Source organism: Salvelinus namaycush, chromosome 26 (genome assembly GCF_016432855.1).
Source record: "Salvelinus namaycush isolate Seneca chromosome 26, SaNama_1.0, whole genome shotgun sequence".
NCBI lineage: Eukaryota > Metazoa > Chordata > Actinopteri > Salmoniformes > Salmonidae > Salvelinus > Salvelinus namaycush.
In genome coordinates, this window is record NC_052332.1 from 33,758,029 (window position 1) to 33,771,315 (window position 13,287).

General features: G+C 41.2%; 2 protein-coding genes across 2 annotated transcripts; both read left to right on the top strand.

Annotated features, from left to right (window-relative positions):
- Positions 1-430: 430 nt before the first annotated feature.
- On the top strand, positions 431-3,982 carry eif4e1b (eukaryotic translation initiation factor 4E family member 1B). The gene is made up of 7 exons (XM_038964742.1): positions 431-454; positions 665-768; positions 1,173-1,268; positions 1,458-1,521; positions 1,640-1,753; positions 3,266-3,405; positions 3,868-3,982. Exons 1-7 carry the CDS (start codon positions 431-433, stop codon positions 3,980-3,982), a joined length of 657 nt encoding a protein of 218 aa, XP_038820670.1.
- A 2,025-nt stretch (positions 3,983-6,007) lies between these two features.
- Positions 6,008-10,151, top strand: casr (calcium-sensing receptor). The gene is made up of 6 exons (XM_038964529.1): positions 6,008-6,192; positions 6,388-6,694; positions 6,786-7,625; positions 7,767-7,997; positions 8,787-8,910; positions 9,013-10,151. Exons 1-6 carry the CDS (start codon positions 6,008-6,010, stop codon positions 10,149-10,151), a joined length of 2,826 nt encoding a protein of 941 aa, XP_038820457.1.
- The last annotated feature ends 3,136 nt before the right edge of the window (positions 10,152-13,287 follow it).

The window sequence follows — 13,287 nt, forward strand, 5'->3', positions numbered from 1 at the left end:
GTTAATTATATTTTAAAAATCATCTGATTTCCTCCCAACAAATGTCCATAACGTGCCTAAAGAATAATGGAAACTACCGTATGTTGCCTACGGCACCATCTTGTGGTAAATGCTTAAAGTACATGGGTGAAAGGCCAACATGTCATAACTGAAGTTTAATAAGAGATACTGTATATAATGACGAGATGGTCTTATCTCCGCCATAACAATGGGAGTCGTCCCGAAGGCATGAAGGCAGCTGTCTTCAAGGCGGTCTGCTTATCGCTGTATTCACGCGTGGAAAGATTATGACGGGAGAGCACTCTCTCGCTTTGCCTCTTCCTCTCTGGTTTAATCCATATTTCGTTAAAAATCCACCGGAAGAACCCGTTTCAATTATCTGTGACACCTCAAGTGCTACACCTGCTTCGTCAAACTAATTACGTTCATGATGGCGTGCATTGCAGGTCGCTTGGTAAGATTTCATTAGACTATATTTTGCTGGAATTCTAGTGTTAAATTACTTGATTTCGCAATTTTCAATTTGACAAACTTTTTTTTAGAACAGTTTTGTTAAAATAATGATTGCTTGTTTGATACCGTTGCCTTTTAATTAAATCGAAGTCGTCTCCCTACGCGTTTCCTATATGCCTATTTTATAAATGTCTTCTCCCATTTTTTTTAGGACAAAGGAGCCCTAAAAAAGATTGATGGAGCCAAAAAAAGGGTTGATAACAAAGTGGTGCGTGTTGTTGTGGGACCACATGTGAAGCATCCCCTACAAAACAGGTGTGTTTTCCGGTTGAGAGATTATTGGTACATTTAAATTACTTGGAAGTTTTTATTGTTTTGTCAATAAATAACATTTATAGTTCATACCTGGGTGTATTCATTACGCTGATTGTTGCAAAACGTTTCGTCTGCTAAACGTTTTCGCAACCAACCGTTTACTCAACGGAAAACGTTTAGCAACGAAAGGTAATTTATATTGGACAAATTTGGGTAGGTCCCTCTAATTTTAATTTACTCTGTTTGGTTCTTTAACGGTAAATTGTTTCTGTTGCAATATGTACTTTTAATGTGCAGGAAGTGAAATCACTTGCGAATCAGATTACAATTCAGATAACAATGTAAATATTTGATGAAGGTCCACCAACCCCTCCTTTTATTCAATCACTTGTGCATTGTTTCAGATGGGCTCTCTGGTTCTACAAGAACGATAAGAGCAAAATGTGGCAGGACAATCTGAGGATCATCACAAAGTTTGACACAGTGGAAGACTTCTGGGCGTGAGTTTTGCAGTTTGTTCTTGATTTACAGTAGACTGTATCCTTGACAGTTTTACACCTACTGTGGCTATTGCAACTTCTAGGCAAGTTTCAGTAAATTCAACCAACAAAAGTATATTGAGAACCTATGATGTAGGTCACCACCACTTATTGTTTTCTTGACTGAAAATGTTTTTGTTTTTTTAATAGGTTGTACAACAACATTCAGCTGGTGAGCAAGCTTTCATCTGGTTGCGACTACTCAGTTTTCAAGGTGATGTAGACTTTTGGAGAAAAGTATCCATCAGTTTGAGATTTACATTATCCATAATACTTCTCGTACATGTACTCCTATATTAATTGGACTAAAGTTATACTGTCACTTCCCCCAGGATGGCATTGAGCCAATGTGGGAAGACAGGCGTAACAAGTGTGGAGGACGCTGGCTGATTACACTGTCGAAGCAGCAGAGGCACACTGAACTCGACCGCTTCTGGAAGGAGACTGTCAGTAGTCGGTCCACTCTGCCCAACACTTTCAGTTTTGTATCACTATGAAAACCAGAAATACTGTTTGTTCAATATTTGTCAGAAAGCTGATTCAAATCTGAATAAAATTAATGGTCACATACTGTATTTAGCATATGGTATTGCGGGTGTAGCAATGCTTGTTCCTAGCTCCAACAGTGCAGTATAATCTAACAATACACACATTCTGAAAGTAAAATAATGGAATTAAGAAATATAGAAATACTCGGACGATCAATGTCTGAGTACAGAGTATAACTATGTGATGTAAAGACATTATGGTCAAGGTGGATATAATATATAGTATATGTACAGCAATAAATTAAAATGATAGGCCTTGACTATAATAGTGTATACATATGAAATGGGTAAAGCAGTATGTAAACATTAAAGTGACCAGTGTTCCTGTACATAGGGCAGCAGCCTCCAAGGTTTAGGGTTGAGTAACCGGGTGGTAGCTGGCTAGTGAGTGACTAAGTTCAGGGCTGGAGGCTGGGCGTGATGGCTATTTAAGTCTGATGGCCTTCAGATAGAAGCTGTTTTTCAGTCTCTCAGTCCCAGCTTTGATGTACCTGTACTGACCTCGCTTTCTGGATAATAATGGGGTGAACAGGCTGTGGCTCAGTTGGCTGAAGTCCGTGATGATCTTGGCATTGTGACACCGGTGCTGTAGATGTCTTGGAGGGCAGGCAGTGTTCCCCGGTGACGCGTTGGGCAGACCACACCACCCTCTGGAGAGCCCTGCGGGTGTTGCAGTAGCCATACCAGGTGGTGGTACAGCCCTACATGATGCTCTCAATGGTGCATCTGTAAAAGTTTGAGGGTCTTAGGTGCTGAGCTGAATTTCTTGCGCTTCCTGAGGTTGAAGAGGTGCTGTTGCGCCGCCTTCACCACACTGTCTGTGTGGACCATTTCAGATTGTCAGTGACGTGTACACTGAGGAACTTGATGCTTTTCACCTTCTCCACTGCGGTCCCGTCGATGTGGATAGGGGAGTGCTCTCTCTGCTGTTTTCTGAAGTCCACTATCAGCTTCTTTGTTTTGTTGCGGGAGAGGTTATTTTCCTGTCACCACTTCGCCAGGCCCCTCACCACAGGTAGGCTCTGTCGTTGTTGGTAATCAGGCCTACCTACCACTGTCGTCCGCAAACTTGATAAGTTGGAAGCGTGCGTGGCCACGCAGTCATGGAAGTACAGGAGGGGGCTGAGCACACATCCTTGTGGGGCCCCTGTGTTGCGGCTCAGTGAAGTGGACGTGTTGTTGCCTACCTTCAGCACCTAGGGATGGCCTGTCAGGAGGTCTAGGACCCAGTTGCCTGTTGGGGTTCATACCCAGGGCCCTGTAACACTGAGGAAACTAATGATGTGGGACCACTGAATTAATACTGTCCCCTCAGATTGCGCTCCAACAACAAACAAACTGTAGTCCTCAAAGGCAAGTTATCTTTAATTTATGCATTTCATGATTTTTTTTTAAATTTTTTTTAAACAGCTCCTTTGCCTCATTGGAGAGGGCTTTGGCTCCTTCAGCAGGGACGTTTGCGGTGCTGTCATCAATGTTCGAGCCAAAGGTGACAAAATCGCCATCTGGACCACCGATACAGAGAATGGCGAAGCAGTTACCTATATTGGGTAAGTCTGACATTATGCAGTGTGGCCGGACCAAATTACTCGTTTCTGTAGTGTCATGTCTGCCCTGATTCACAGGTGTCTCGACAGACTAGTCATATTTGCCTTGAACAGTTATGGATTTTATCTGCCGGCTTCACTCCAGTTACAGCCAGGCTTGGGCCAGATCCCACAGAAGCCAGATGTGTCCTGTTGGCCATCATGTTGTAAACTATAATTGTTCAGGATGAGGACATTTGCATAGCAACCTAATGAAAAATGGTTAGACCAAGGAAAAACCTAATGGTGCAATCCATTGCGCCCAGGATATTAGTATTACATATAGCATTGGCTACAGATAATTGGCATCAACAATTTCCCCCATACATCCAGATGTTAAAGCTTTTCTTTATTTTCAAAGCTACCTTTTTGATCATTTGATTGGTCAGTTAAATGAATGTTTTACCATATGATTCATATTTTCAGACGAAAGTACAAGGAAGGACTAGGCCTACCTCCAAAACTCGTCATTGGATATCAAGCTCATGCAGACACAGCCACCAAAAGCAATTCAATAACAAAGAACAAGTTTGTGGTATAGAAATGTTATTGTTTTTTCCAAGTCTCCTATAGCAAAGGACAAGTCTGCTTTGTTTTTCTGTACTGTAATTTATCATGTTAAGTTTGTATTTGCGCTTAATTCATTACCTTATTTAAATAGTACATTTGGCATGATACATGTGGGAGACATTGTTTCTTTTGAAGGTAAGACATTTTTTTTGTGGCCTACAAAATAAAATATGAATGGATTGTATTTGTCTTTGCAATTTTCTTCAGATCTTGGAATGGTATTTGGCACAGCACTAACCCCTGAATTTAAACAAACAATACTGTTCCTGTGCTGTAAAGAATTGTCTGCCATTTCAATGCATAACTGTAAGATTTGGGAAGTACCTTTTTTTTCTCTCTCGAATTTACTCAACTACAACAAACTTGAAAAAGGAGTGACCAAAGATTGGCTTAATCTCCTAAAGGAAATGGACTGCCCTCCTAGTTAATGTTTCATCTCGTTCAGATGCGGGGTTCGGCAAAACAACTGAGCTGAATTAATTCGAGACTAGAATTGCAGGAGAGTCTTTGTTCCAACAGCATTACATTTTTGTTCTATCAGTTGTATTTCCTTTGGTTCGTCTGAAATCAAGCATTATCAAGGTAAGTTTCTCTTGCCTCAGCTCTGTATATAGCTCTTCATATAAGATGGAGAGTGTTATTGTATACCATTAAAATGCAATCACAAACATTGTGTTTTTGGGAAATTAACTGTTTGTATATAATCATTGGGTTGATCTTGAAACACCTGTTTCACATGTTTGTTTACTAAAGATGCATTAGCTTAAATGTATGCCATGGAATGCCTGTTGTATTTATCAATTATTTTGAAGGAAACTCATTTTTGTGTATTCATAAAGTAAGGACTAAGGAACTAGGTAAGAGTACCTACCTGGAAGATGTTTGCTTTCAATTATGCATTCTGTTATGGGAATTATGTGACCTGGGGCACCTGAGTGGCGCAAGGCACTGCATCTCAGTGCTGGAGACGTCACTACAGACAACCTGGTTCGAATCCAGGCTGTATCACAACTGGCCGTGATTGGGAGTCCCATAGGCCGGCGCACAATTGGCCCAGCGTCGTCCGGGTTTGGCCATTGTAAATAAGAATTTGTTCCCTAACCTTTGTCTAGTTAAAGGTCTGAGAATTTCTTTTTACATTACTATGCCACGTGAAATTAAATTATGGTTGATGGTATCCTTGTTATCCATCCTCCTTGGGTTTTCATTATTGTAATCTCAATTTTTGCCAGTCACAGCAACCGTAGACTTATCTACTGCAGATGTGGATGTACAGTATCAGATTTTCATACATTCCGTTTAATTTCTTAGTTGGGCACACATTTGAGAGTTAGGTTGGTATAGACGGGGCATGCCGACCTCTGTATAACCTGTTCAGTATCCTTTTCCAGAGAGTGTTCTAGCAGGCTTCTGCTCAATAGCACAATCCTGCTCTAGCATTTTTCCAGGATAATTAGCCAGACCCAGGCCGTTATTACTCCCTCTCCATGGTGACAGGGTACACTGGCCACAGCATTGCACTAGCAGGAAGGAAGAGCAGTGGAGTGTGACGCTGCTCTTAGTTCATGTCACTCCTCCTGTGCGTCTACAAGAGGGAAAAAGACTACAACAATAGGAGCTCAGGAACTTGTAATGCTTTTATACCCAAAAGGGTTCACGGTGCAGAGTGACTTTTTCCTCAGTGTTCTACATTGGACAAGATCTAACAATGGCAGTCATTAGGGCCAAACATGGTTAGCTATATTTCATTAACCTTTAAAACATTGTCTTTTAAAAACTTTTTTTTACAGGATTGTGCAAGACAATTGACTTGTTAAACTAAGAATATACACATTTCCAATTCTCTCTAATGGACTTCTCACACGGATGTTTTTCAGATCAAGAACAGCATGAGTCAGAAACAAGGCGACAGCCAGAGTCACTGGAGGGGACAAGACTGAGGTTAACTCTGAAGTCTAATGTGCTGAGAGGACAAGCCCCTCCTGAGAGCTAAACAATGAGATTTTACCTGTATTACCTGGTGCTTTTGGGCTTCAGTTCTGTCATCTCCACCTATGGGCCTCATCAGAGAGCACAGAAGACTGGGGATATTCTGCTGGGCGGGCTGTTTCCAATGCACTTTGGTGTTACCTCCAAAGACCAAGACCTGGCAGCGCGGCCAGAATCCACAGAGTGTGTACGGTAAGGTTTGAATCGGCAATTGAGGCTGTATGTTTATTTTTATGCAGAACTGTATAAAACTATGCTTTGTGCTAACTGACAATGAAATGGTCTTTAAATATATACATTAATGTATTGCAGTCAGTATTATTGGATTGTACTTCATGAAAACCAAAAGGTATCTAAATGCATGTTATGGTGTGCCACCCCTTGCAGGTACAATTTCCGGGGATTCCGTTGGCTTCAGGCCATGATTTTTGCAATAGAGGAGATCAACAACAGCAGTACTCTCCTGCCCAACATCACACTGGGCTACAGGATCTTTGACACCTGCAACACCGTGTCCAAGGCCCTGGAGGCTACCCTCAGTTTCGTAGCACAGAATAAGATTGACTCTCTGAACTTGGATGAATTCTGTAACTGCACAGATCACATCCCATCGACTATAGCAGTGGTGGGGGCTTCTGGGTCTGCAGTCTCCACTGCTGTTGCCAATCTGTTGGGCCTCTTCTACATCCCACAGGTGAGCTACAATCTCAATTCCAATTTCCTGATTTATTTAAATCAATCAACAATAACATATCAGTAACTTTATTCCCCCTGTATTGCTGCAGATCAGCTATGCCTCTTCCAGTCGCCTGCTGAGCAACAAGAACCAGTTCAAATCCTTCATGAGGACCATTCCCACAGATGAGCACCAGGCCACTGCCATGGCAGATATCATCGACTACTTCCAATGGAATTGGGTCATTGCAGTGGCGTCTGATGATGAGTATGGACGTCCAGGGATTGAAAAATTTGAGAAAGAGATGGAAGAACGAGACCTTTGTATCCATCTGAGTGAGCTGATCTCTCAGTACTTTGAGGAGTGGCAGATCCAAGGATTGGTTGACCGTATTGAGAACTCCTCAGCTAAAGTTATTGTCGTTTTTGCCAGTGGGCCTGACATTGAGCCTCTTATCAAAGAGATGGTCAGACGGAACATCACCGACCGCATCTGGTTGGCCAGCGAGGCTTGGGCAACTACCTCCCTCATCGCCAAACCAGAGTACCTTGATGTTGTAGTTGGGACCATTGGCTTTGCGCTCAGAGCAGGCGAAATACCTGGCTTCAAAGACTTCTTACAAGAGGTCACGCCAAAGAAATCCAGCCACAATGAGTTTGTCAGGGAGTTTTGGGAGGAGACTTTTAACTGCTATCTGGAAGACAGCCAGAGATTGAGAGACAGTGAGAATGGGAGCACCAGTTTCAGACCATTGTGTACTGGCGAGGAGGACATTATGGGTGCAGAGACCCCATATCTGGATTACACTCATCTTCGTATTTCCTATAATGTGTATGTTGCAGTTCACTCCATTGCACAGGCCCTGCAGGACATTCTCACCTGCATTCCTGGACGGGGTCTTTTTTCTAACAACTCATGTGCAGATATAAAGAAAATAGAAGCATGGCAGGTGAATGGATACTTTAAAAAGAGTAGGAAATCTAATTGACAAATCCATTTGTATACTCTTTTGTTTGCTCCCAGCTTTGTTGACCCCTTTGTATACTTTCCTATATCCCTTCCTGATCAAATACCTGGCTCTGTATTACAGGTTCTCAAGCAGCTCAGACATTTAAACTTCTCAAACAGTATGGGAGAAAAGGTACATTTTGATGAGAATGCTGATCCGTCAGGAAACTACACCATTATCAATTGGCACCGGTCTCCTGAGGATGGTTCTGTTGTGTTTGAAGAGGTCGGCTTCTACAACATGCGAGCTAAGAGAGGAGTACAACTTTTCATTGATAACACAAAGATTCTGTGGAATGGATATAATACTGAGGTATGTTGCTCCAAACAGGTATATTAAAGGCCCAGTGCAGTCATATTTTTTTCTGTGTTTTGTATTATATTGTACAACAGCTTGTGAAACGAATACTGTAAAAGTGTGAAGAATTTGGTCAGTGTTATTTACTGATAGTTGCTTGTTGAAAAAACAATCAACACAGGACTTTCTGATTTGCAGGTTTTGCATGGGTGGAGTTTTGGCTTGCCTGGTGACATCACCAGGCGGTGTGAATTTATTTGTATTTATTTAACCTTCATTTAACTAGGCAAGCCAGCTTAGAACAAATTCTTATTTACAATGATGGCCTACCAAAATTAATATAGACCATTAACTATTCTTTAGTAAATTAATATAGACCAATAAAATAGTTCATAATCTCTCTGCCAATAACAGCTAGTTTACAGATTACACATCCATCCCCCTCAGACCACTCCCAGACAGTCCTATCAAAATTCTTGCTTTAGAAAGTGCTTTGCTAAAAAGCTATTTTTGTTGCTTTTTGACCATTTTAATGGACAACTATTACCGTAAGGCACTTAATTGTTACCCAGAAATGATTTGATATTGAGATAACTTATATATTTGTTCTTCCTGATATACAGTATGTGCTGCATTTGTTTCTATTGGTTCTGTATCCAAAATCAAATCAAATCAAATTTTATTTGTCACATACACATGGTTAGCAGATGTTAATGCGAGTGTAGCGAAATGCTTGTGCTTCTAGTTCCGACAATGCAGTAATATTATGCATGATCTTTGTCTGGGTTTCTGTCATTTCATTAGGTGCCATTCTCTAACTGTAGTGAAGATTGTGAACCAGGCACCAGAAAGGGGATCATAGAAAGCATGCCAACGTGTTGCTTTGAATGTACAGAATGCTCAGAAGGAGAGTATAGTGATCACAAAGGTAAGAAAGACAGTGAAAAATCTGAAATACCCCATTATATAATCTGTTGCTATTTCATATGTTTCTATCAATAATACAAACACTACTTCTCTATTCCTGCAGACGCCAGTGTTTGTACCAAGTGTCCCAATGACTCATGGTCTAATGAGAACCACACATCCTGTTTCCTGAAGGAGATAGAGTTTCTGTCTTGGACAGAGCCCTTTGGGATCGCCTTGGCATTATGCTCTGTGCTGGGGGTATTCTTGACAGCATTCGTGATGGGAGTGTTTATCAGATTTCGCAACACCCCAATTGTTAAGGCCACAAACAGAGAGCTATCCTACCTCCTCCTGTTCTCACTCATCTGCTGTTTCTCCAGCTCCCTCATCTTCATTGGTGAACCCCAGGACTGGACATGCCGTCTACGCCAGCCTGCATTCGGGATAAGTTTTGTTCTCTGCATCTCCTGCATCCTGGTCAAAACTAACCGAGTACTTCTAGTGTTCGAAGCCAAGATCCCCACCAGTCTCCATCGTAAGTGGTGGGGGCTAAACTTGCAGTTCCTGTTGGTGTTCCTGTTCACATTTGTGCAAGTGATGATATGTGTGGTCTGGCTTTACAATGCTCCTCCTGCGAGCTACAGGAACCATGACATTGATGAGATCATTTTCATTACATGCAATGAGGGCTCTATGATGGCGCTCGGCTTCCTAATTGGGTACACATGCCTGCTGGCAGCCATATGCTTCTTCTTTGCATTTAAATCACGAAAACTGCCAGAGAACTTTACCGAGGCTAAGTTCATCACCTTCAGCATGCTCATCTTCTTCATCGTCTGGATTTCTTTCATCCCTGCCTACTTCAGCACTTATGGAAAGTTTGTGTCGGCTGTGGAGGTCATCGCCATACTAGCCTCCAGCTTTGGACTGCTGGCCTGTATTTTCTTCAATAAAGTCTACATCATCCTCTTCAAACCGTCCAGGAACACTATAGAGGAGGTTCGCTGTAGCACTGTGGCCCATTCTTTCAAAGTGGCAGCCAAGGCCACTCTGAGACACAGCTCAGCCTCCAGGAAGAGGTCCAGCAGTGTGGGGGGATCCTGCGCCTCAACTCCCTCCTCATCCATCAGCCTCAAGACCAATGACAATGACTCCCCATCAGGTCAGCAGAGAATCCATAAGCCAAGAGTAAGCTTTGGAAGTGGAACAGTTACTCTGTCCTTGAGCTTTGAGGAGTCCAGAAAGAATTCTATGAAGTAGGGAAGTGTCTTTTGGTGGGCCGAGGGCCTTGTCAAAACCTGAGTTGGTGTTGCATTCTTTGTTGGCTGGGTAGTTGTAGCAGAAATTATGATATTAAAAGCTTTGATGTATTCAGAATGGTGACACAGGATAGGTGGCCAAGATTCCATTATATTACAATAATCTGTGTTGTTCATTATGAGGACATTACAAAATGCTGAAAATCATCAAATACATAATTTACTGAGTTTTCTTGATCATCTTGAGAATAGAATAGCCTATTCAAGTCATTGTTGAGCAGACATTAATTAACAATGATGTAATACTTTCCATACCTATTTTCTATAACAATAGATTCACATTGTCAAAGTTCAACTATGACCTGTAAAATACATGAGGTATAACAGGAGACAATAAAACTATGTAATTCACTCTGAGCACAATGGCACAGGACATAGGCCTACTAATGTAGGCTATATCAGTCTCTTTCCTACTGTCTTTCTCATTAGGCCAGTGTTTAACAACCCTGGTCCTTCAGTACCCACGACAGAACACATTTTTGTTGTAGCCCTGGACAAACACACCTCATTCAACTCTTTGAGGGCCTGATGATTAGTTGACAAGTTGAATCAGGTGTGCTTGTCCAGGGTTACAATAAAAATGTGTACTGTTGGGGGTACTCGAGGACCAGGGTTGGGAAACATTACATTAGGACTACTGTAGGTTCTTCAATATGGTGTCATACTACTGTCTGGTTGTTTTCTGCATGTGTGTATTTCACCAAGTTACTGCACATGTTAGACCTATACACTGGAATAAAAGGTTTGTTTTCACAATGCATCCAATGACAATAAAATCACCATATGCCAATGAAGAGAAGCATCAGAGTCTGCAATAAGTAGCCTATTAGTGGACGCTCATCAGATGTAGGCTAGTAGTGGTAGTCTATCAATGCATCAGTCTGTCTGGGGACACACATGGAGAAGAGGCTTTTATTTCAGCCCTGCACTAACAAACCTTCTTCTTTGGTATCCTAGCGTTCGCACATTTGTTTGTGCATGCTGCCACCTACTGTGCGGTAGTGTGTTTAATCTCATAACATTTTGTGATACAAGAAGTCAAAAAGGAAGAGGGTAAAAGGAAAACATTGCACCACCAATCTACCACCATTATATACCACCAACTAACACCGATATACCACTATTATATACCACCAACTAACACCTATATACAGCTATTATATACCACCAACTAACACCGATATACCACTATTATATACCACCAACTAACACCTATATACAGCTATTATATACCACCAACTAACACCGATATACCACTATTATATACCACCAACTAACACCTATATACCACTATTATATACCACCAACTAACACCTATATACCACTATTATATACCACCAACTAACACCGATATACCACTATTATATACCACCAACTAACACCTATATACCACTATTATATACCACCAACTAACACCTATATACAGCTATTATATACCACCAACTAACACCTATATACCACTATTATATACCACCAACTAACACCTACATACCACTATAATATACCACTATTATATACCACCAACTAACACCTACATACCACTATTATATACCACCAACTAACACCTATATACCATTATTATATACCACCAACTAACACCTATATACCACTATTTTATACCACCAACTTACACCTATATACCACTATTTTATACCACTATTATATACCACCAACTAACACCTATATACCACTATTATATACCACCAACTAACACCTACATACCACTATTATATACCACCAACTAACACCTATATACAGCTATTATATACCACCAACTAACACCTATATACCACTATTATATACCACCAACTAACACCTACATACCACTATAATATACCACTATTATATACCACCAACTAACACCTACATACCACTATAATATACCACTATTATATACCACCAACTAACACCTACATACCACTATAATATACCACTATTATATACCACCAACTAACACCTACATACCACTATAATATACCACTATTATATACCACCAACTAACACCTATATACCATTATTACATACCACCAACTAACACCTATATACCACTATTTTATACCACCAACTTACACCTATATACCACTATTTTATACCACTATTATATACCACCAACTAACACCTATATACCACTATTATATACCACCAACTAACACCTACATACCACTATTATATACCACCAACTAACACCTATATACCACTATTATATAGCACCAACTAACACCTACATACCACTATTATATACCTCCAACTAACACCTATATACCACTATTTTATACCACTATTATATACCACCAACTAACACCTATATGCAAATTGCCATCATACAAACTGCGGCAGCAGACTGTGAAAATGAATATTTGTGTCATTCTCAAAACTTTTGGCCACGACTGTACTCTCCCTTGTAAAGAAACTATGGCTGTCATGACTTCCATTGACTAAATAAAGTTACCTTTTTCTTTTGTTAATATAAGCAGGTTTGTCATAATTTCCAGGAGCCTGGTGGAGATGGATATAACCATACTCCAAGGCAGGGCATTTCCCTGCATCCAGGTTGAGGCCTGCTACCAGCCGGAACATGGAGCACTCCATGTATGTAAGTCATGCATATACAGTGCCTTTACTTTTCCACATTTTGTTACGCTATAGCCTTATTCTAAATTGATTACATTCAACATTTTCCTGAGCAATCTACACACAATACCCCACAATGACAAAGCAAAATCAGGCTTCTAGACATTCTTGCAAAAAAAAAATATATGCACTGCTCAAAAAAATAAAGGGAACACTTAAACAACACAATGTAACTCCAAGTCAATCACACTTCTGTGAAATCAAACAGCTCCTCCTTGCACAAAGGCGGAGGTAGCGGTCCTGCTGCTGGGTTGTTGCCCTCCTCCGGCCTCCTCCACGTCGGAGGTAGCGGTCCTGCTGCTGGGTTGTTGCCCTCCTCCGGCCTCCTCCACGTCTCCTGATGTACAGGCCTGTCTCCTGGTAGCGCCTCCATGCTCTGGACACTACGCTGACAGACACAGCAAACCTTCTTGCCACAGCTCGCATTGATGTGCCATTCTGGATGA